The sequence below is a fragment of the Helobdella robusta genome, assembly GCF_000326865.2.
Source record: "Helobdella robusta unplaced genomic scaffold HELROscaffold_8, whole genome shotgun sequence".
NCBI lineage: Eukaryota > Metazoa > Annelida > Clitellata > Rhynchobdellida > Glossiphoniidae > Helobdella > Helobdella robusta.
Window position 1 is genome coordinate 3,061,637 of NW_008705459.1, and position 25,172 is coordinate 3,086,808.

General features: G+C 32.3%; 5 protein-coding genes across 5 annotated transcripts; 1 reads left to right on the plus strand and 4 right to left on the minus strand.

The window, feature by feature from the left end:
* Positions 1-1,016: 1,016 nt before the first annotated feature.
* Positions 1,017-1,313, minus strand: HELRODRAFT_70479 (hypothetical protein; the record flags this gene model as incomplete). The annotated part of the gene is made up of 1 exon (XM_009031891.1): positions 1,017-1,313. A coding segment is annotated over one exon (297 nt), but the record flags the coding sequence as incomplete, so codon positions are not given.
* Positions 1,314-4,677: 3,364 nt separating this feature from the next.
* On the plus strand, positions 4,678-6,514 carry HELRODRAFT_165620 (hypothetical protein; the record flags this gene model as incomplete). The annotated part of the gene is made up of 3 exons (XM_009032155.1): positions 4,678-4,877; positions 5,141-5,670; positions 5,955-6,514. 3 exons carry the CDS (start codon positions 4,678-4,680, stop codon positions 6,512-6,514), a joined length of 1,290 nt encoding a protein of 429 aa, XP_009030403.1.
* Positions 6,515-7,409: 895 nt separating this feature from the next.
* On the minus strand, positions 7,410-9,190 carry HELRODRAFT_70377 (hypothetical protein; the record flags this gene model as incomplete). Its single annotated transcript, XM_009031878.1, has 3 exons — positions 7,410-7,523; positions 7,705-7,828; positions 8,919-9,190. The coding sequence occupies 3 exons, from the start codon at positions 9,188-9,190 to the stop codon at positions 7,410-7,412; spliced, it is 510 nt and encodes a 169-aa protein (XP_009030126.1).
* A 546-nt stretch (positions 9,191-9,736) lies between these two features.
* HELRODRAFT_189729 (hypothetical protein) lies at positions 9,737-17,544 on the minus strand (the record flags this gene model as incomplete). Its single annotated transcript, XM_009032156.1, has 6 exons — positions 17,402-17,544; positions 16,858-16,991; positions 15,483-15,539; positions 15,010-15,153; positions 14,472-14,671; positions 9,737-10,436 (listed from the first exon to the last, which is right to left on the minus strand). Exons 1-6 carry the CDS (start codon positions 17,496-17,498, stop codon positions 9,737-9,739), a joined length of 1,332 nt encoding a protein of 443 aa, XP_009030404.1. The 5' UTR covers positions 17,499-17,544.
* A 3,508-nt stretch (positions 17,545-21,052) lies between these two features.
* On the minus strand, positions 21,053-23,368 carry HELRODRAFT_165623 (hypothetical protein; the record flags this gene model as incomplete). Its single annotated transcript, XM_009032157.1, has 1 exon — positions 21,053-23,368. The coding sequence occupies one exon, from the start codon at positions 23,366-23,368 to the stop codon at positions 21,053-21,055; it is 2,316 nt and encodes a 771-aa protein (XP_009030405.1).
* Positions 23,369-25,172: the final 1,804 nt, after the last annotated feature.

Here is a 25,172-nt window from a genome sequence, read left to right on the forward strand (position 1 = left end):
TTATGTGAAGATACAGATGACGTGGTTGTGGCGGGGATAGATTTTGAAATATTATTTTTATTCCTTCTATCCAGAGAGTCATCATCAGAGCTGGAGGACTCGGGAGATATTTTGAAGGAAGCTCTAGGAATAGGTTTAACGAGATCTGATGTAGTTGAATCATTTTTTAGTTTTTCATTCAATCGGCCTAAATTTTTAGAAGCCAAACTCTTAAGGCGTGTTTCTCTGATGATATTTGTGTCGGGACTTTGTTTAAGTTGAATGGAAATATGTGAGGTTTTAACTTCTGCAGGTTTGAAAAACGTTGAATTGACCTCCTCGTTCTTTTGTTCTGGCTGAGATTTTCTGCTGTCAGAAGCATTTTTATAAACGTCTATGTTGTCTCTATTTATGCGGTTGACATTTTGATCATACTTGTTATAAATCTCAGTACTAGGTGAATTTTTTATCATTTCCTCAAACATTTGTGCATTGATGGAGGCCCTGTTCAACTTGTTGACGATCACTGAGTAATCATTGTCTCCAGTCTCATCCTCATCTTTGTCCCCGCTAATTTTACAATCCGTTTCGATTTTCTGTTTGTCATCATTCTTCTCAAATTTTTCATTCATGTCTTTTTGCAGTTTCTCGGGTGAAAACATATCATGGCTTTTCTGTGAAAAATCGTTAGTTGACAGAATACCGTTACTCTTTGATGTGAGCCCATCACCGTGTTTGTTGTTGTAGAATGAATCATAATTGGAAATCATTTTTTTATTTGTTTCATCATCATCTTCAGAATTTTTTTGACTTTTTAAAGAGGCATTGGTAGCTTTTGTGCGCAAAACACTCCCTTGGTCAATATTTTCATCAGATGACGATTCCATAATTATTCCCAAGTTTCTGTTTCTAAACGTACTTCCACTACTATTGCCACTAATGCTATCTTCATCCTTTACATTAGTTGAAGATACTTTTTGAGGTGAGTCGTCAAGGTCTTTTTCTGCCAATAATTTTATTTCCTCGTAATCTGAATTTTTCTCTTTTTCAACGAAAGAAAATTCAACAGCGCAGGAACCCAAACCTCCAAATTTAGTTTCAACGACGATGTTTCCAGTGCACGGCTGACAGGGCAATGTTGTACACATGAGTTTAGTTGAAGAAATGTGCTTTGTGTTTTTCACCATGTCAACTCCGCAGACGTAAACGTGCAACAACTCACCACCACTTTCACCAAAATTAGAACCGCGAATCGTAACTACAGTTCCGCCGTTTTTAGATCCCATTTTAGGAGACAGACCCGTAACTTCCGGAGGAGGTAGCTTGTAATTCATCACAATCGAACCAGAGTTTGTTTTCTTACCAAACGAATTGAACAAATCAATTTTTGAAATATTTTCGATACTGCCACCTGGCGAGGGGTCTTGAACACTTTTTTTAAATGCATTTTTGTGAAAAAGACTCATTCCTTTCTGAGATGTTGCTAGATTTCCACAGGAAGCTGCTAATCTGTTTTTGTTGGAAAAAAGTTTAAATTTCTTTTTTTTATCCGTACCGACGCTGTCGTCGTCATTTTCATCATCGTTTTTGCTATGATGTAACTTGGCCACGGACGCGTGAAGTTTTTCCTGAATTTTTTTCAGACCACTCAAAGATTTCAAACTTTCTATAGAGGAGGTTTTCTTCTTGAGATTCAAATTGGCAGGATCGACGACTCCAGTGACCCAGGCGTCGAAAAGAAGTTCCCCGGAAGGGTTGGAACATTTTTTGTGAGGTCTCAACGGGGCACGTTCCGGTGTTTCTGATTTGAAGTTTTGAAGATCTGTGATTTGAACTTTGACCTGCCCCAATATGTCCCTGTCGTTCTTTTCCTTCACTTTTAGCTTCAATTCGTAATTCAGACCATCTACGGGGCTTTTAAATTTTTATTAAATAAAACTATTAAAAAAAATTTCAATTTCAACGATGTGACTGAATAAATTGACAACGATGAGACTAATGACTAATAGTGGCAACCATAAAATTTGTGAATAAAACATCTTCAATTTGCAAGAAATTCATGAAATAATTAACATTTTTGAATGGTTCAACTTTGAATGCTTTGAAAATAAAACACTTGAAAAAGAACCATATTGAACGGTTGATGAAACATCTTACAATTACCTTTATAGTAAGAATGATGATGACAACGATGATGACGAAGACAACGATGATGATAAGAAGATAATCATAACTACGAAAAACAATAAATAGATATTTTCTTAGTATATGAAATCAATAGCAACCGCGGATGATTTGGTAACGAAACAATTGTACGTGCTTAAATGTACAAACGTTGTTATACAATGGATATGTACGTACGATCAAGTGTGTGTTTATATATGTGAGTGTGTGTGTGTGTTGTGTGTGTTGTGTGTGTGTGTGTGTGTGGGTGCGTATAAATAAGTAGGTATGGCTTTCTACACCGGTAAATTTATTGTCTCATTTTTTTGGTAATTGAAAACAACAAAAAATTGCTTCATCTGCTTGTTTATAGGTATCATATATCTTAACTAAATATAAACACATATACATACATACATATACAAACACAAACATACACATGACATATTCCTATTCATGTGCCAGTCTAAATAATTATGCACCATATCAACTTTGCAGGATCAGGTAATTTGCAATTTTAATTCTGACATCATTAATTCAGAGTTTTCGGTTGAATCTTTGGAAATGAATCATTTGATCCATTTATTATTCGTATTAACACACTTACAAACAACACACACACACACGCACACATACACAAGCACACACACGCACACATACACAAGCACACACACACACACGCACGCAAACACACCTACCCACACACACACACACACAACAAAGCTAGATACTAACAATATAAATTCTTTATTAAAAGTTGGATTGCCAAATAGGTCCTCAACCAGCTCTGATTTCTGTTTGGCCTTGTTAACTTTTGCTTCAACACAGAACTTGTGCTTGCCTGTCGGTTAAAACAGCAATAAATATAAATACACCATATAGTGATAATTGTTTTTTTTATACAACGTGTATATTATAAATGGTAATATAATAGAAAATGGAGAGAACTTCAAGCCATGACAAAAGTTGCATTCACCTGTTTTTGATTTTAAATCCTTGGCACCATAAACTGAAATAAGAATAAGAAACTCATTAAATAAAAAAATATTATCTATGTACAGATACACACACACACGTATAGACAGACATAAAATATGCGGATACACAAATACACGCACACACAAACACACAAAAGATGGACACACACATATAGATGCACGTACACACACACAAGCATAAACACACACACACACTCCGTTTCCAACACAATACATATTTAGAAAATCTTTGCAAACAAAAACCAAATCAGATGAAAATGATTTTTAAACAAAAACGATAAAAAGCAGATGTCCCTTACTGGTGACATATAATGTATAAGGCTTCATGGCTGTTTGTATATAAACTATAGTCAGTATTGATTCTATGTGGCCATACAGAAAATCTTGAAAATGATAGCACTTCCTTATAAAGATTGGTTTTCACATCCAGCAAGAAACCTATCAATGATTTTTAAAAATTATAAAAAATTATTGAATATATTTTTAAAATATACAACAAATGTATAGTACATACAAATACATACATACCAAACGTACATATACAACGTATTTGTATGGTATATTATGGTATATTTTTATATTATTTTCTATATAATATACAAATTTAAATGTTTAAATTTTGATAGGAAATTTTTAATACACATCTGAATGAAAACATAAACAACAATAATAATAACATAAAATTATATACAAAAATGAATTAATAAACAAAATCATCATACCAAAATTTAAAAATAAATTAATTAAGCCATTAATAAGGTGAAATAGTCAGTGTCATATTCATATTATACAACAATCAACAATAAAAATATTTTGCTAAGTTAACAATGAATTCAATATCAAAACTAATATTCAAAACAAATCTTACTTTTTAGAATTATTTAAATTTATAATAAATTAAATTAAACTCTCACACGAAGTGGAATCTAATTGGAATCATTCGAACATCCTCAACCGACGACAAATCAGATTGTCTCATATAAATATAAAATGCAGAACAGTGGGGTTTTATACAATAGTATTACATTACTATACATACATACATACATACATACATACATACATACATACATACATACATACATACAATAATATATATATATATATAAAGTAATTGTATATATGCTTGTCATACATTACCACATATATATACAAACGCAATACAGGTAATTGTCGATCATATGTTTGTATTTTGTGTGTATCTGTGTGCATTTGCATGTATGAATGGATGGATAGATGGGCATTTTAATTGAATGAGAGAAAAAAAACCCAGGTGTTTCTGGCGATGTTTAAATATAGGATGATTTTTTGTTCATAGCTATTATTAGAAAAGCAAGAAAATTGAAATTTTTTACTTAGATTTACTTTTCTCGTTAAAGGTTTTGATTGTTAGATAGATCACAGTTTTTGTAATGTAAACAGTTGCAGTCAAGTTAAGGTGCTTTAAAGTTTAGATTAGTTAGGCTTTATTCTGCCGAGTAATTAGTGATCAGAGAAACTGTTTCATTTTTATATAACAAAAAGATAAATTTACTAAATGTTTCAAAGGAAAAAACGATTCCAATGCGAATTTTGTAGCGCCACTTTCAACGATTTGACAACGTTTGAGACTCACAGCAAACTTCACCTACAAAAATCCGTCAAATGTTCCCTATGCAATGCAGTCTTCAGTGGGGTCAGGTCGATGAAGTTTCACATGTGGAAGGCACACGAAATCAGTAAACTTGAACTTGAAAGGTCAGTTAGTGAAAGTGTCTTTTCTGTCTTTCCTTTTATGGTTGCCTGCTTTGACATTTTATTTTTTTTATAGTGATTTAATATTTAAATTTTAATTTAATTAATTAAACGATTTGGTCATTTTAGTTTTTAGTGAAATATTTTTTTTAATAATAATATTTAGAATTTAGGTAATAAAATTCTTGAATCATTCATTAATTATTTTTGTTCATTATTATTGCTTAACAATTAAGGTATAACTTGCTTATATATTCACCACCTAGAAACATGACGATAATGAATTGGGAGGCTAAATCATTTCCTCCTCCCACCAGGAAGAAAAAACCTCAATCAGATAATAACCATATTCTTAATGATGATGGTGATGACGGTAAACTCACAACTGAAGAAGAAGACGATAACGATAAGGTGGTGACGTCTGATTCTAGCATTAACATACCATCATATGATAAAGATGACAGTGATGATGCAAATGATGAAAAAATTTATAAGTGCTATAGGTGCAATAAAACATTCAAGTATGAATTCAGCATCGCTAAGCACCTCAGATACCATTTAAAGAAAGGCCATCTGAATGTACACAACAACAACAACAACAATGTCAACGATTGTGATGATGAAAATGTTTCAGATGATAATAATTGTGATAAAATTATCTCTATACCACTACCATATTCTAATGACACAATTAGCCAAAGTAAAAATTATTATAACAACAATAATGATATAGTAGAAAATGATCAACAATACAATAATGTTTGGCAAGATGTTAGCACATACATAATCCCCATTGGTTAGTATCATTGCACGAATTATTTCCATATCATTGTCTATGTTTTGTATCTATTTTGTATTTGTATATATGTATCTATATATGATATCTATTTATCTTTATATGATATCTGTTATAGTGCACTAGTTCTATATTTTATATATTTACAAGCTGTCATTATCGTGTATGTTCATGTCAGCATTCCATCTTTTACTTTGTTATGTACATGTTTCTTATATAAGTTGATATTTTGTGTTAAATTTTAATTTTAGAAAGAATAACTTTAAAAAAATTTATTTATTTAGATCAGCAGATCTTCAGCAATGTATTTATTCCAAAGCTTCAGCAGCAAGAGCCGCAGCTACAGCTACACCAACCACAAACACATCAGAAATTTATGAACATCCCGTACAGAAGTCCACTCAACAAAATCATCCTAACGTCTTCCTTAAAAAGTAAACATCCTCCCAACACTACCAACAACATCAACAATGAAGTCGACAGCAACCTTAATGACGTCACCAAGAGCAATAGCCTCAACTATTACAACATCAATGGCATTAACAACGAAAGCAACAACAGCTCACAAACAGCAAATGGAATAAGCCTCGATCTTTCAGTTGACGATTTGGGATTGGTTAAGATCGACGCAACGGCATCGTCGTCATCTTCTTCGTCATCGTCACCTTCTCCATCACCAAAGTCACTTACAAACAAAAGAAAGTTATCAGTTTCAATTAGGAGGAGGAAGTTGAAAAACACCAACAAAGTTAACTTTGAATGTCGCACATGTTCTGCAACTTTTGAATTCGACTTTTGTTACTACGCTCACGTCAAGCAGCATGAAGTCATGAACGAATGTTGAATGGGTAGCATGAACTCAGAGTTGATGTTATCAGCAGACAGATGAATTATTGCCAAATTAATATCGTAACAATGAACTTTAATAAAAAAAGATATAAACGAAATTGTGTGTTTCAAAAAAGTTCTAGATTAATTAAATTAATTAAGATTTTCCCAGATTCAATTTTCAAATAAAAAATGAAATTTTCTTCTTCACAGAATTTTGATTTTTTTTTTGTAAAAAAAACTGTGCAAATAAATTCTCTCAGTATTTCTTTTGTTTCTAATACAGTCTCCCTCTCAAAATTAAGTGAATTTACACACACGCACACACTCGTACAAACGCACGCATACGCACACAAACTTAAAGTAAAATCACAATTTAATGGTAACGATAATGACAACAACAGCAACGTAACAACAGTTATAAACATCATGTCGGCGATGTTAATGTTGTTTATGTTTAAAACTGTAAACGTACTTAAACAACTTTAAAACAGTTGGTTGAATGACAGACAGAATAACTATTGGATGCATTGTAACATATATTGTATGACAATATCTGATATAAACTTTAATTTTTAAATGAAATACAACAGTGCTAAAAAGAAGAAATAAGTAGATATTAATTAATGAGATTAATTTCAATAACATTAATTAATTAATTAATTAAACGTTTAATTAATTAATTAGATGTTTGAATGCTATTAATAATAATAGGGCTTAATTCAAAATGGATGACATTTATATAAACAACTGAAAATTTGTCATTATTTTATATTTTTACTATTTAGTAATTTAAATAGCAAAGAACTAATTAATTAAAGTGGATAACAAAATGGTATAGAACTATCTGAACAACAAATAAGTATATATAATATAGGAAAATTATTTTTATTATTATTATTTTATTATTATTATTTAAGTAACTTTTCGACGAAGGTTTCTAGCGTGCTGTCGTCTTTGAAGCCGACAAACTTATCCAATTCTTTGCCATTCTTCATCGCAATCACAGTAGGCACTGCTGACACCTGGGCATTGGAGTTTTAATTAACATAGAAATAGGGAAAGAAAGAAAGCAAGAATGAATGAATGAACGAATGAATGAATAGATAGTTAGAATGAATGAATAGATGAATGAATGAGTTAATGAATAAATAGATAGTTGGAATGAATGAATGAGTGAATGAATAAATAAATAGTTGAGAAAACCCTGTAACTATCGGCGATATCAGTGTGGACATCAATGTCAATTTTGGCAAGAACAACTTTCCCTTCATTCTTGGCTACTATCTGTTCCAGTTTAGGAATCAACAGCTTGCATGGACCACACCATCTGGTCAGTTGTAAGAAGACACCAAAACGTATATATATATATATATATATATATATATATATATATATATATATATATATATATATATATATATATATATATATATATATATATATATATATATATATATATATATATATATATATATATATATATATATATATATATATATATATATATATATATATATATATATATATATATATATATATATATATATATATATATATATATATATATATATATATATATATATATATATATATATATATGTGTATACACATATACATATAAATAAGCAAATATATCATTTATTTTTTATCGTTTATATAGTTTTGTAAAAGATATCTTCAATAATTTGATGTTTTACAGTGATAGTTAGAAGTACAATAACCTTCAAATTACACATTTTCAGTAAAAAAAAGAGTTGTGTATTTATGTTTCTGAAGAGTTTAAAAGATTGATAAAATCAGTTAGCAATAGAATGAAAAGATTGGTTATTGGCATGTGGGTTTCTCAAAAAAGGTTCATATAAGCAATATGATTATAGAAAAAACAAGTGATTTATCACAAAACATTATTGCTACTAAACTGAAACATCAGATAATTTTGTTGAAAAAAACTTGACAAGCACAATATTTACTATATATTATTAATTTATTTTTACATTAGGGTGGGTTAAAATGTTGAAGAAAAAACTTTTTATCAAAGATGCCAGATAAAGGCAATAATTATTGTATTGTTTTACCAGAGATAACTTTCCATCATTAAAATGAAGCACAACACATTAAAATAGAGCAGGCACATATAATAATTTAATAGCAGGGTGTTGTCCATTTTGTTTAAAAATTAGGAAGGAAATAAATTACTATTGAATTAACTATTTACATTTACTACTACTACTACTACTACTGCTGTTGCTACTACTACTAACCAATGAAAATGTAATTGAGTCAATAGTTAACAACATTATTACATCAGTAACAGTAAGCAAAGATGTAAAATCAACATTCTGTAGGACAACATTCATTATTATTTTATAAATAATTTATAACTTGTAACTGAATCATCATCATCTCATATGACTTACGTTGCATAGAAGTCGACAATGGTTGGAACTTTGCTATGAAGGACTCTCTTCTTGAAGTCCTCGGAATCCTGAATGTTGAAGATGTGTTCGTTCAGGCAGGCATTCGTTTGATGCAACTGACGTCTTGGCGCAGATGAAATCGCAGCAACAGTAGCTACAGCGACTGGAGCAGGAGCTGGCAGATGAGGTGGTGGACATCTGGCCGTCGTCGCCAGAGCCCCGGGAGTGACGGACACCGGAGTATTCCTAACCACTGCTCGCGGGTACACCATCTTCCGAAAAAACGCGCTTACAGGAGTGCTGATCCTCCTCGCGAATTGTCTGAGCGCCATTTTTTCTAGAAAAATTAAATCGGGGTTCTACTAAATTATTTTTTAAATGTTATTATATCTATCTATCTCTACTAGTCTCTAGTAGTCTATATCTAAATTAAAGCTAAATAAGTTTAAGTATCTAATCAACAATACAAAAAGCCCGGTGTGTAAGAATTTTCAAAATAAAACGTACAAATTAAAAATACAATAAAACAAAAATTCGAGGAAGACAACACCGCCACTCACTAGTGCACGAAAAACTTACTTTAAAATTTTTTTTCTTTAAATATATTTATTTGTTATTTTTTTGTTTATTTTGTTCCATTGAATGTTGACCTTCAAACGTAAACCGTGTTGCGCGTTCATTTTCTAAATATTCACCGAGCAGATTTTTTAATACATTTATAAAAAATTTAAAAAAATCAAATCAAAATTGTGCATCATTTCAATAAAAATGACAAATTATAACTAATTCACTCTTGTAATTCAGTAAGTCAATCAAATTTATGCAGATAAAACGCAATTACGGTTATGAGATCTTGTGAAACATCTTATTTTGATGATGAAGAATATAGACAGGCCGATAATGACACCTACAAAAGATGAAATAGATGATAAAATTATTAACTTATATCTATAAATGCTACTGTTATCATCTGTGTCAACGTTGTTATCATCATTATAAAGTTTAATCGTAGAGTTTTTAGCATCCATATCGTTATTAACCGATTTAACATCCGAATCAATTCGATTTGGAAAATAAGCTCCGTCGATAATCGGTACGATAATGGTTGTCGATTCAAGAGAAAAAGTATTTCCTAGTTGGTTTGGTTGCCTGTGATGGTTTAACGTCGTAATTGGTTGATGCTGGTAATGTTTTGTAACAGCACCACCAACAACTGATGAATGTCCTTGAGAATTACTTTTTACATGTCGGCGTTGAACTTGTCGTCTTTTGAATTCGTTGATGATGTTTGAAATGATGTTGACGTTGTTGTTGTTATTATTATTATTATTATTATTATTATTATTATTATTATTATTATTATCGTGGATGTTTGTATTGTTGTTGATGCTATCTTGGATGGCATCCTTGATGTGGTTTTTGAGGTTTCTGCTGTTGGTGTCACTACTAAAGTTTGTGCCTTTCATGTTAATTTCATTAGTGTCCGCATTTCTGTTGTCTCCGTCAACAGGTTTGTTTCTAAAGATGTTATGTCGTTTGGATTGATGTTGTTTTGGTTGGTGTAGTTTCAATCTGCGTCGTTGTAGCCAATGTTTCAATTGTCGCTGTTGTGATCGCTGATGATTTTGAGGTCGTTGTTGTTGTTGTGGCCAGTGTAATGTTGGTTGTTGTTGATTATCTTGGGTGCCTGTTGAATGTCTAATGAAATGATGCTTTCGACAATCCCATCGTTTTGGTCGGAGTTTGTGATGACGACGACGACGATGGTCAACATCCAATAAAGATGGTATTGTAAGAGATGACGACAACAATGGCGACGATGATGAGGATGAGGAGGAAGAAGATGACGACGATGATGTAGATAAATCAAAACATGGGTGTGGCAGAGTTATGGCGCTTGATGAATTGCTGTCTTTCATTGCCAATCCAGCCTTCATTATATGAAGTGTATATCAATATGTACAATGTATAATATATTCTATTAACAACATTTAGCATACACATAAAAAAAGAATTTATGTATGCATATGTATGTGTGTGTGTGCGCGTGTGCGTGTGTGTGGTTTTTGTTATTTGGTTGTTTTCCGATAATATTAATGAATAATTCTTGCGTTGTGTACTTTAAAAAGTAAAAAATAGCATCAACAGAAATGCATCATGCTCCTTTATGATTTATTTTCAATATTTTTTTCAAATTAAAATATTAAAATCTTTGCCGAATAATGAAAATTTATTCATGTTAACGAATATATACGTGTGTGCGTGCGTGTGTGTGTGTTTGTGTGTGTTTGTGTGTGTTTGTGTTTGAGACAATGTTTGTTTGTTTGTTTGTTTGTTTGTTTGTTTGTTTGTTTGTGTGTTTAAGTGTGTGACGTACGTTACCTTGTCTTCGTTTGACTCCTTTGGAAATGTACTAAGGATGGTGATGAAGAAGATGATGATGACTATATTCATCATTATACCATCATCATCATCATCATTTTTACGTTGTTGTAGTTATTATTGTTGATGATGATGTCGACAATGATTACAATGACGATGATGCAGACGGTGATGCAGATGATGTTAAACGATGATAAAACGATGATACGATATCATTGATAATTATGATGATGCTGATGATTTGAATGATGATGTTAAGATACAGGGGATAAAAAAATGATGATAATGATGATGATAGAGGTATCTAAATATAAATTAAAATATAAATTTATTTTCTAAATCTCAATCTTTTATTCAGTTTGAATCGCTGTATTTTTAAAAGGTTTTATTTACAAATTTTTTAAATCCAATAAATAAAAATTCTAATAAATTATATTATATATTTACAACTGGAGTAAATAACTAAACTGTAAACAGAAATGTAAAGTTACACGTAAAGATGAATTTACTTTTTAAATTTACACATAGCTCAAAAATACCGAAAGAATAGCACAACAACGTCGAAATGGGCGAGATGTTTTCAACTTTTAAATGAAAAATATGCGTTGGGTGTGTGTTTTTGTACGTGTATGTGTGTGTGTGCGTGTGCGTTTTTGTATGCGTTTGTGTGTGTGATGTGTATGCTATTAATGTTTGTGTGTGTGTGTGTTTGTTTGTGTGTATGTTGTGTGTGTGAGGAGTGTGTGTGTGTTTATGAAAATCCGTATAATTTTTTGAATTGACTTTCAGTTGGATGTTTAGGCGTTATAGGACCGCTGTATAAATTACAAAAATTCACTTCATTTATCAAACTGTCAATCATTTGTTTTGTCTGTTTTTTAATTATTTCACTAAAACTAACCACTTCACATTTGTATACATCCATTTGCTTATTCATTCATTCGTTCGTTCATTCATTCTTTCCATCTTTTATTTATTGCAAGCACATACGTTCAACAAAGAAACATGGGCGTTTCTCGTACTGTTTACATACTCTACTTTTTTCATTCTCTCTCTTTCTCTCTCCTTTTCTCTTTCTCTCTCTCACTCTCTGTTTGCCAATTTTTCTTTTGTTTCTAATTCTTCATTCATTTGTCAGTTGTTGAAACTTTGGGGTCGTAAGATAGTTAAGAATAAAAATAATTTTTGGACAGCAGAATGAACTAAAAAGAAAGAACAGAAATTGGAAATGATGAGATAAATAAAAATGGAAAAGAACGGAGAGTGAAAGCAAGAAAGAGAAAGAAAATGAAAAAAGAGAGAGAGAGGGAAAGAGAGAGAGAGAGAGAGAGAGAGAGAGGGAGAGAGAGAGAGGGAGAGAGAGAGAAAGAGAAAGAGAAAGAGAGAGAGAGAGAGAAGGGAGTAGCTATAGTATTGGCGCGAACGATGAAGATAGATAATTTTTTCACGAACATATTGCGGTATCTCTTGATAATCGCATGCATGCAGCAGTAGTTAAATTTTTATTTCCGGATATATATCTTTATTCATTCGTTCGTTTAGAATTATTGATAGATAACGTGCGTGCGTGCGTGCGTGTGTGCGAGCAAAAATAATTATCAAATATTTTTGTGTTTATATGTTCAATTTGATTAGGCACGCACACACACACACACAAACAGACACCAAGACACACAAATGAAAACAGATATACACACACACATACAAACAGACACACGTCCATACAAACACACACATATATACACAGACAGGTGTGGTTTTATTAGGAAGCACTGAACATTTACTAAATGTTTGTGGATGGCTGCTACTATTTTGTTGGTTCATGATCATTCTTGTTTTGATTGTTGCTTAGTACCATTAGTTCATACACACAAAGACACAAACACAGACACACACAGACACACACACTCAGGCACTCACACGCACACACAGACACACACATGCACTCACACACACAGACACACACACAAACACACACAGACGCACACAGTTTCAGAAGGGCGCGGCCAATATGAACTTGTTTGCATGTTATCTGACGGATATTTATTGTTTATTCAGCAAACGTGGCTGCTGGCGAACGAAATTATTATTACTGCACTATCACATTTCAATTTTTTCACTATTTACAAAAATAAATATTTCTACTCATTTTTTTATTTAAAAAAATTCTTTTTTGGTATTATGATCCTTATTCGCTTTCAACTCTGTTTGACGTCTTTCCTCTTCCCGACTTCATTTTGATTTTTTAAAAGCAATTTTAAGTTTTTTTCATATGAATTGAGAAATTTTGCAGAAATGTTCAATTTATTGTTTTAAATAATCAAAAAATATTGCGAATATCAAAGAAAAAATTAGTTAAAACATGGGAAGACTCGCTTCAAGTTTGTAGTTACGAACAGCAAAATAATAAATTAAGTTAATTTAGTAGCATTATAAAATAAAAATAATTCCGTTAAAATGTTGTTTTCTGGTTACAAAAATTGAAAGTTTTTATAGAAATATTATAAATTGCGTAAAATTAAACAAAATTATCATCGATTTTTATTCTATTTGTCAGTTATTTCAAGATTATTAAAGGATTAAAGAAAATTCATAATGGTAGTGTCTTATTTATTGGCATTGTAAATGTTATATTAACAAAAAACAAAAATGTTATGAAACATTATCTCAATTATAAAAAAATAAATTGCATTTTATTCATTTCGTCAAGTTAGAAAATTTTTAAAATCTTAAAAGTTTCAAGTACAAAAATATGAAATAAGCACAGAGTAGAAAGAAATTAATAGTACGTTGCTATCAGCGATCAACTACTACATTTAAAAAAATTTATTTTTTTCAAAAAAGTTGGACAACTAGCGAATGATGCTAATATAAATGGAACGAAAATATATAAATACAATGATGACGATGACGAAGATGATGATGAGGACGAAGATGATGACGACGACGATGACGAAGATGATGATGACGTTAATGATAGCGTAAGAGTGGAAAAAGAAATCATAACAACAACATAATTATCACCACTAAAATCACCATCACATCATCATCATCACCATCACCCTTGCATTCATCATCATTAAGACGTCACAATCTCCAGAGTCATCATCATTATGACGTCATCATCATCTTCTTCATTCTCAAAACCGACTCGGCGGATTGACGACGTACTTGTGTTCCTTCTCTCGGACATCGTACGTCTGCACTCTCGGGTTGTCGATTTCTTGTTGAGAGGCGGCAAAGTGGCCGTTGCAGCAGGTGACGCCGCAGCCAATGGCGGCCGCCGTAATGGCTACTAAGCCCTCTATGATGGCACTGACAGCAAGGAGGCTGTCTACTACAACTGTGCCGGCATATGGACTGTCTTTAATCTGTTTGTGGTGACGTCATGACGTGACGTGATGTTAAAGTGCGAATTCTTCAGATGAGTAAATGATAAATGATGATACTTACCGTTTGTGCTGATATGGTGATGTGTGGTGTGGTGTGGCGTAATGTGATGATGATATGTAGCAATACAATCTAATGTGTGACGTTATGATGTGATTGCTCTCAGAAGCGAAGAAAATAATTATAAAATTTTGAAATGACGAAACGGTTTATCAAAAATATTTGTAAAATCAAGACTAAATAACCATAAATCATCAGTAGTTTATTCCTAATTTTGAAAAAACGCATTTAAAACATTTAAAAAAACATGTCCACAAACCACAAAACTGAATCTTCCGAGATTTTCATATTTCAAGAAACCGCGACTGACCCCGTAGTCCATGTAGGCAGCACCAACACCCAGGCACAACTGCAGGAGGGCAAACACCGCCGAGATGATAGACAACACCATGTGTGCTATTATCTGCGTGTTGTTTTCAGATTAAATTAAATTTTAATCATGTGTTTATTTAAATAAGTTCTTTTTATCTGCGTTGGTTTTTAAATATTTATTTAAATAAGTTTTTTTTAATCTGCTTTTGAGATCATAAACAGATTAAATCAAAATTTTAAAAGTGTTAGTCTTTTAAGAATGGAATATTTGACAGAATGGATAGATGAATGAATGAACGAACGAACGAACGAATGAATGAATGAATGAATGAATGAATGAATGAACAAACCAATAAATGATTGAATTACGCAAAAAGAATGAACGAACGATTATGTTAATTAATGAATTAAAAAATTAACCAGTTGAGCAGTAGGCTTTTTAAACGATATGATTCCAACGATGCCAGCTATGCAGTACTTTATAAAAAAAAGTCAATCAGTTCATTATATTAATTCATTCAATTATTTTTATAAATTAATTAACTAATTAAATAAATAATTAATTAAATTATAAAACTGAACGAATGAGTAAATGAACGAGTGAATGAATCAGAGAGTGAGCGAGAAAGTGACGGATTGAACGAGTCAGGTTTCCCAAAAAATGAATAAAGAATGAGTGAATCATAGAATGACAAAATTAAATGTATGAATGTAAACTTGATTAACATAAAAGGCCAATGTTTTTCGAATAGCGCATAATTAAGACAACAAAATGGATGATTGAACGAAAATGAATGAATGAAGAAATGAATGAATGAATAAATAAATAAATGAGTGAATGAGAGAGTGATTAAAAAGATTAGTGGATTGATGAATAAATAAATGAACGAATGAATGAACGAATGAATGAATGAATGAATGAATGAATGAATGAATGAATGAATGAATGAATGAATGAATGAATGAATGAATGAATGAATGAATGAATGAATGAATGAATGAATGAATGAATGAATGAATGAATGAATGAATGAATGAATGAATGAATGAATGAATGAATGAATGAATGAATGAATGAATGAATGAATGAATGAATGAATGAATGAATGAATGAATGAATGAATGAATGAATGAATGAATGAATGAATGAATGAATGAATGAATGAATGAATGAATGAATGAATGAATGAATGAATGAATGAATGAAGGAATGAAGGAATGAATGAAGGAACGAACGAACGAACGAATGAATGAATGAAGGAACGAATAACTGTCAAAACATTCTCAGTGCATGTTCATTAAAAAAACATTCGTAATGACTTCAATGCAATAATCAAACCTTCGTGAAAAAATTAAACTCCATGCAAAAAAAAGTTTCTATTAAAACAACCCAGCAAAATTTAAAATGATCCTCAACGCGAAAATTTTTCCTCATCGTTTTCCTCATCGTCATCATCGTAATCATCCTATCATCATCATATCACCATCACTATCATTATCATCATCATAATCATCCTATCATCATTACCATCAATATCATCATCATAATCATCCTATCATCATCATCTTCGACATCACAGCCATCATCGTTAGCCACACAAAACGTCTGCGTCTCCACGACAACAACACAGGTGACTTAATGTTTGGTCTTGTTCAGTTATGTATGTTTCTTTGCCGGTTTTGCAGCAGTAGTATTAGTAGTAGTAGTAGTAGTAGTAGTAGTAGTAGTAGTAGTAGTAGTAGCAGTAGCTGCAGTAGTAGTAGTAGTAGCAGTAATAATAATTATAACCCTCACCAAAACTCCTCCCCATATTCCGTAGCCAACTTCACCGAACGGGTAGCTGTAGGTCAGTGTGTGTGCGATGCCCAGGGCTATAGACCAGAGACCCATGATGACCTGGATGACTCCAAGCACGGCCACCACCCTGCCTACAGTTGGGTTGAGAAAGATTGGTTTGGTGAGTAATATGAAAAAAAGTTTATTTATGAAATTATAATTATAATTTATTATTATGAATAATAAAAAAAGGTCTCATTTATGTGGCGCTTTGTGTGCAGCGTCGAAAAATGTTTAGAATCAGCGGTACTCAGATGTGTATTGTAGGGAGAAAAAGCTACAAAAATTGCACGTACTAATGGATAGTATTACAAAGAAGAATTTTTATAAATGTTAACTAGTTGACAGTTAAGATCTACGCATGTAAAATGAGAATATATAAAAATTATTACATTTAAACAGTCAGAGTGCATTAATATAACATATAAGTAGTAATGAATCACGAGTTACATAAATTACCGATAATATTTACTCAAGAGTAACAGATATACGTATGGCCAACCTTTGTATCGATGATAAGACCTCGTAACATTAACAGAAACGACTCTAGTGGAGTACATTGATGTCGTGTTACCAAAATTGTTGTTGTTCATCTCCATGTTGTTGTTGCTTGTTGTGGTTGTCGGTGGCGGAGGTGTTGTTTATCGTACGGTTGTTGTTTTTTTGTGACTGTTGTTGGTTTTTATGTTGTTGTTTGTTTGTTGGTTGATGTTGTAGTTAGCGCATAAGTTGCTGTTTTCAAATGTTGCGTTCAGTTCTTATCTTTGTGAGATAATATATCAAATCTGTTTGGCTATTTGGTTGAGAAATTTACTGACAGACAGTGTTTAAAATCATTAATATTATTTTCAATCCATATGAAATAATTATTAAAAAAAAGACAAATAACCTAGAGTAATAACAACAGCAAAATATTATTTTTTCATATAAAAAAAACGTTCAGTGTAAAATCAAAGTAAAAAAAAACCAAAGCAAACTACACTTCATCTAATGTAACAAGGCTACTTAAATTGAAACAACTGCAAAAATCAAATAGTAAGTAACCAAGCTGAGCGAAACACGTGAATAGAATACTCACAATCGATACACATCTCGTGCTATGAAAACCACAAACATTAAATTAACCAAATATACATGCATGTGCGAATGCGTGTCTACGTATGTATATTGACGCGCGTACACACTGGCTTGTATAATTATGCGCGCACGCAAAAACATGTACAAACATGCATACAACGCAAGTAAATACACACATACTGAATACAACACATGCATACATACACACAAAAATCTATAGACAAACATCATTTTGTTCACAGGTAAACATATAAAAATACAACTTGAAGTTAAACAGTACCATAGGCTTACGCATCAAAACGTATGTAAAAATATAAAAATACAACTTGAAGTTAAACAGTACCATAGGCTTACGCATCAAAACGTATGTAAAGATCACTTTGAATTTAAAAATAAAAGTAATAATAAAAATAGATTAATGATATAATAATAATAACAACAACAACAACAACAATAATAATAATACGCTCAAAATTAGCAATCGTATCAATAAATCAAAGTAATTAAAGCAAAAAAAGAGTCAATCAAACAATGGAACCTGCCTCACCTCAACAAATTGGAAAACAAGGTAAATGAATTAGCAATGCTCCAGTGATGTTCCACTTTTTTACCGGATTAAATCGAATAAACCAAGAGTCGATGAAAATATATCGATGAAAATGATTCGAGTCAAATCGATTTGCCAAATTGATTATGAACGCTCAATTCGAAACTGTAGCGTTTTTTCTTTTATTGTATCGTCATTCGTTCTTTTTTATTGTTATTATGTTACTTATTGTATATTTATTTAAGTTTATTATTATTATTACTTATTGTATATTTATTTAAGTTTATTATTATTATTTTGATATTAATTTCTCTCTTTAATACTTTTGTTTGGCAACGATTTCATCTGCAAATGCAACGTAATGCACTCTAAAAAGTCTAGCTGTTCGTGAGTAAATACACGAAATGAAAATAAAATGCGCATATATTCATATATAAAACTCTCTCTCCCTCTCTCACTCTCTCTTTCTCTCTCTTTCTCTCATAGGTCATCAAATATGCGTGCGTGGGTGTGTGCGTGTAAATAAATATATGATTAAAATAGATGAATATAAATAGATCAAAACATTTAAACACAGATATTCTTTTGCAGTATTAATTAGACTGGCTATAATATCAATATATATGAGTATATGTCTCTGATTTGTTATTCTTTTGTTATCCTGCTTTCTCTCTAATTGTGTGTGTGTGTGTGTGTATTTGTTTGTATGTATTTCTGTGTGTGTTTGTTTGGGTATATATATGTATGAAAAAAATAAGGAGAAAGTGAGAAAGAAAAAGAGAGGGAAAGAGAGTGAGAGAGAGTGAGAGAGAGAGAGAAAAAAAAGATAGGGAGAAAATCTGGTGTTAAGTCGTCGCGTTTCACGGATATAGAAAAAAAAGAGATAAAAATAATTTTTCTAAATAATTAAAATTTACAAACAGAATACGCATTCTATAAAGAATAATCAAAATATCAATTCTAATTAGCATGTTATCAAACAAACCTTTAAACGCACTGGAGATGATACCAGTTTGTGACTGTTTGTGATTGTCTCCACTCTATATGTACGTCTGTCTGTTTGTCTGTTTACGTCTGTCTGTTTGTCTGTTTTTCTGTCTGCCCGTTTAACTTTCTGTCGGTTTGTTTATTTGTCAGATTATGTTTTTTTCTATACTTATTTGTTTTTGTATGCGGCTGTTTTTTTTCTGTGTGCAAGCATATGATCCGATAAACATATATAAGTGTATATATGTTGATGAACTATCCTCTTTTTCTGGGTTGAAGCTTTAATCAATGGTGACATAAATGGGAATAATATTAGATATGATAAATGCGATGTTGTTTTTATGTTGTTATTGTTGTTGAAGTTGTGATTGTGACGATGATAACGATGATGACACGGTTATGATGATTGTGACGATGATGTGATGGTAATTAAAAAAAAAACCCAAAAATGTGTAAACGTATTTTTAAATGTTTTATCGTTAGGACCGTTTTCATCATCACCTTCATCACGTCATCCTCATCATCTTCATCATCATTATCTTCCTCTTAGAGTAGATATCATATTTTATATCGCCATATTTATCGTCATCATCCTTATTATCATCAACATTGTCATCGTCATCACCACGTGTTTATTTGCAAGTTTTTTTAATCACCTCAATAAAACGAAGATATACGACAGGTACATAAACACACGCGCTGATGACACACACACACACACACACACACGCAAACAAACAAACTTGTATAGACAAACACAGCAACTACCCTGCCCACACGGGCAAACACACGCGCATATTATAGATGGCAAATACGAAGAATTCTAAAAATGGATGAAGAATAACTCGGCCTCATTCTCATCATCGTCTTCATCATCATTATTATTTTCATTATTATCCTAACATCATTATAATTATTATTATCATCATTACCATCATAATCTAATCATCGTCAGCCATTTTATCATTATTGTTGTAATCATTAGGGGACTTCATCATCTTGAAACCAATCAGTCATAAACTTCCAACGTCCAATCATCTCCGTGCAGTTTTTTCGTATGTAATTGACCGAGAATTTTCTAATGAAACTTCAACAACGGTATAAAAATCATTTTAAAATTTTTACCGCACTGAAATTTTTTCAATAACTTTTGAATTGGAATGAAACAAGATACAATTTTCCAGTTGCATTTTTAACTATTTTTTTTCCCTGATAAATCTATCTGTCAAATAAAACATAAACACAAAATAACAGTTCCTATCATTATAGAAAGCACCGGCAACATTTTGACTTGGGTATCATCAATAAGAAGACTACAGCAACCACCAAGAATTTAAAATATAAATGGCATATATATATATGGCGTATCTTGCGGTTGAGTGGTTTGCTTCTACTGTTGCTACTACTGTTGTTGTATTTCATACACACCATACACTAATGCATACATATATAATAATAACTAACAATAATATATATTCATGAAACATACATTCCTTTGAAGGAGTTTGACAAAATATTTAGTACAGACAACAGAGGACATACTTAGTTTCCTAATTGTTCTCTTTTTCTTCTATCTTTCTTTTCTTTGGCTCTTCTGTTCTGATACCAGTATTTAATTTGGCTGATGTCTAATCCGGTTTCATCAGCAATCCGATCCCTATCCTTTCGATCAATGAAGACCTTCATGCGATACTCCCTCTCTAAAATTTCCCTCTGATGAGCATTGTAAACCATCCGATAGCTTTCGACGGTTCTGAGTTGTCGTCTTCTTCTCCTTGGTTGTACTCTTTTGCGTTTATTCGAAATAGATACCGGTAAATCCTGTGGAAGTTGCTGTTGGAATGATGGAAGTTGTTGCTGGAATGGTGGAAATTGTTGCTGGAATGGTGGAGGTTGTTGCTGGAATGGTGGAGGTTGTTGCTGGAATGGTGGAAATTGTTGCTGGAATGGTAGAAATTGTTGCTGGAATGGTTGAAATTGTTGCTGCAATGGTGGAAATTGTTGCTGCAATGGTGGAAATTGTTGCTGGAATGGTGGAAATTGTTGCTGAAATGGTGGAAATTGTTTTTGCAATGGTGGAAATTGTTTTTGCAATGGTGGAAGTTGTTTCGGCATTGGTGAAAGTTGTTGCTGCTGCAATGGTGAAAGTTGTTGCTGCAATGGTTGAAATTGTTGCTGCGTAGGTGGATGTTGTTGCTGCAATGGTAAAAGTTGTTGTTGGAAATGTGGAAATTGTTGTTGCTGAAATGGAAATTGTCTCTGAAATGGTGGAAGTTGTTGCTGAAAATGTAGAAGTTGTTGTGGCTGGGAGGGTGATAGTTGTTGCTGAAATGGTAAAGGTTGTTGCTGCAATGATGTAGTTTGTTGCTGCATTGGTAGAGGTTGTTGCTGCAATGATAAAGGTTGTTGCTGCAATGATGAAGGTTGCTGCTGCAATGGTGAAGGTTCTTGCTTAAAAAGTAGATCTTCTTGCTGCAATGATGAAGGTTGTTGCTGCAATGATGAAGGTTGTTGCTGCAATGATGGAGGTTGTTCGGGCAATGATGGAGGTTGTTGGCGCAATGAGGGAGGTTGTTGCTTCATTGATGGAGGTTGTTGCTTCATTGATGGAAGTTGTTGCTTCATTGATGGAAGTTGTTGTTGCAATGGTGACAGTTGTTGTTGCAATGGTAAAAGTTGTTGTTGGAAATGTGGAAATTGTTGTTGCTGAAATGAAAATTGTCTCTGAAAGGGTGGTAGTTGTTGCTGGAAATGTAAAAGTTGTTGTGGCTGGGAGGGTGATAGTTGTTGCTGAAATGGTGAAAACTGTTTTTGCAATGGTGACAATTGTTGCTGCTGAAACGGAGAAAACTGTTGCTGCAATGGTGGAGGTTGTTGCTGCAATGGTGAAGGTTCTTGCTTAAAAAGTAGATCTTCTTGCTGCAATGATGAAGGTTGTTGCTGCAATGATGGAAGTTGTTGCTGCAATGATGGAGGTTGTTGGCGCAATGATGGAGGTTGTTGCTGCAATGATGGAGGTTGTTGGCGCAATGATGGAGGTTGTTGCTGCAATGGTGAAGGATTTTGCTTTAAAAGTGGAACTTGTTGCTGCAATTGTGTAGGTTGTTGCTGCAATAGTGAAGGTTGTTGCTGCAATAGTGAAGGTTGTTGCTGCAATGGTGTAGGTTGTTGCTGCAATGTTGAAGGTTGTTGCTGCAATAGTGAAGATTGTTGCTGCAATAGTGAAGATTGTTGCTGCAATAGTGAAGGTTGTTGATGCAATGGTGTAGGTTGTTGCTGCAATAGTGAAGGTTGTTGCTGCAATGATGGAGGTTTTTGCTGAAAACGTAAAAGTTGTTGCTGCATTGGTAGAGGTTGTTGCTGCAATGTTGAAGGTTGTTGCTGCAATGTTGAAGGTTGTTGCTGCAGTAGTGAAGGCTGTTGCTGAAAACATGAAAACTGTTGCTGCAGTGGAGAAAGTTGATGTTTCAATGGAAAAGATTGTTGCTGCAATGTTGAAGGTTGCTGCTGTAATTGTGGAGGTTTTTGCTGAAATGGTGAAAGTTGTAGCTGAAATGACGCAGGCTGTTGCTGAAAAAGTGAAAGTTGTTGGTGCAATGGTGAAGGTTGTTGGTGCAATGGTGAAGGTTGTTGGTGCAATGGTGAAGGTTGTTGCTGTTGCAATAGTGTCGGTTGTTGCAGGAAATGTGAAAGTTGTGGCTGAAAATGTGGAAGTTGTTGATGCAATGGTGGAGGTTGTTGTTGCATGGGATTGCATGCATTTTCTTGTCGCATGGATTCATCTTCCGTTACCAATCGATTTTCCCCGTTAAGATATTTTATTGGTTCTTCTGCTTTATTATTAACCTTTGTTCTCATTTTAAAATACTTTAAATTCAGTTTTATAATAATTATAAACAATTAAATGTAACTATAAAATAGTTAAAATCTACGACTATGTTTTCATAGAATAATTAAAAATTCTTATAATTTATTATGAATTAGTTGAAAAAATTTTAATATCGCTATCGCCTATAATATCGCTATTTTTCTGTGAGATAAATTTATGACAGATGAGTTGGAATAATAAAATTTCAAAATACAGTATAATAGAAAAATTACGACTGGTTTATATACCCTTCCCACTCAAAATCCTTGATAAGAGCGATTAATTAATAACTTTTATTAATCGAATAAGCGATTGAGATGGTATAATTCACGACCTTCTAACAAATTATTTTACGACCTCCTGCTAGTTATAATTCTTTTCATCTTTTGTTTTGGTTTCAAATTCTTTATGTAATGGACTTTCACGTCATTTTGACTTTATTAGACCGTAGACGCGTGTGTCTATCGATGGTGTTGAATGGTCTAAGTTAGACACGAGACCAATTAAACTATCGATGATAGTGAACTTTGTCATACTGAGACTCTTACCGCAACCATTTTTACGACTGTTTGTTAGATTTATCAAATCAATTAACACGAATAATAAAATAATTTATTACATTTTTAAATTTTATTTGAAGAAATTTTTTCTGACTAATAAAATCATCACACGACGTCTGAGATTTTTAACAGCCGTAAATGAAATTTTCATTAGAAAGTGATGAAATTGTTAGGGTGAAGTTTTTAGCACTTTGGATGAACCATGTAAATTTAAAAAAAACATTTTATTCATAAATTTTTCTAAACATGATGGTAAAATGGTTGAACGATTAAGTTGCCTGGTTCTAAATCAAAGAGATCTCAGCCTATCGCATGCTATGTATGTGTGTGTGTGTGTGTGTGTGTGTGTGTGTGTGTGTGTGTGTGTGTGTGTGTGTGTGTGTGTGTGTGTTTCCATTTAATGTTATAGAGATAAAATGAGATATTACCTAGTAGTAAGGTAATATGAATTATGGTCATCGAGTTAGCTCAGTCGGCAGAAGTGCCATGTCTCGCACTGCCATTACGCGCTTGCATAGTTCAAATACTGTCTCTACAGATACTCAAAGATCTAGTAATATTACTGATAAAATTGAAACATTTGAATGAGTAGCAGTTAGTATATCTTTAGTAAAGCTTTAGCAATGATATATAACGTTACTTTACAAAATACAAAAAATGAACTTAATCAGCCCATTTTTATCCATTTGGTCTATTACATTTGTATATATATATACACACGTTTTAATACAATTTGTAATAAATTTTTATTATTATTATTATTTATTTTTTATTATTATATTTATCGCCATTTTATATTTACTGGGTGTTGTAATGACTTATATTATTATTTAGGATAGCCTCCATATATTACTAAAATTTAACAATATGGTATTAAAATTAACAATTAAAAATAATAATAATAATAATAATAATTATAAAGAATCCACGAGATTGAGATGGATTTAAAATGTTTTTTCTTCTTCAAAATTTTCGGTAAAGGCAGACGTTGTTAATCATCATTGTAAATTCTTCTTCAATTATTTCCCACCAAAAGTATCAACAACAAACTCGCGCGCACCACAGACGCACACTACACACACACGCGCGCACATACGTGCCCGCACAATTCATATTACACAAACATACACACACACACCTTTGTGATTTTATATAGACATTGTTAAATTACACACACACACAAACAAACAACCACCCAACTATACACATACACCACACACACACCACGCACACA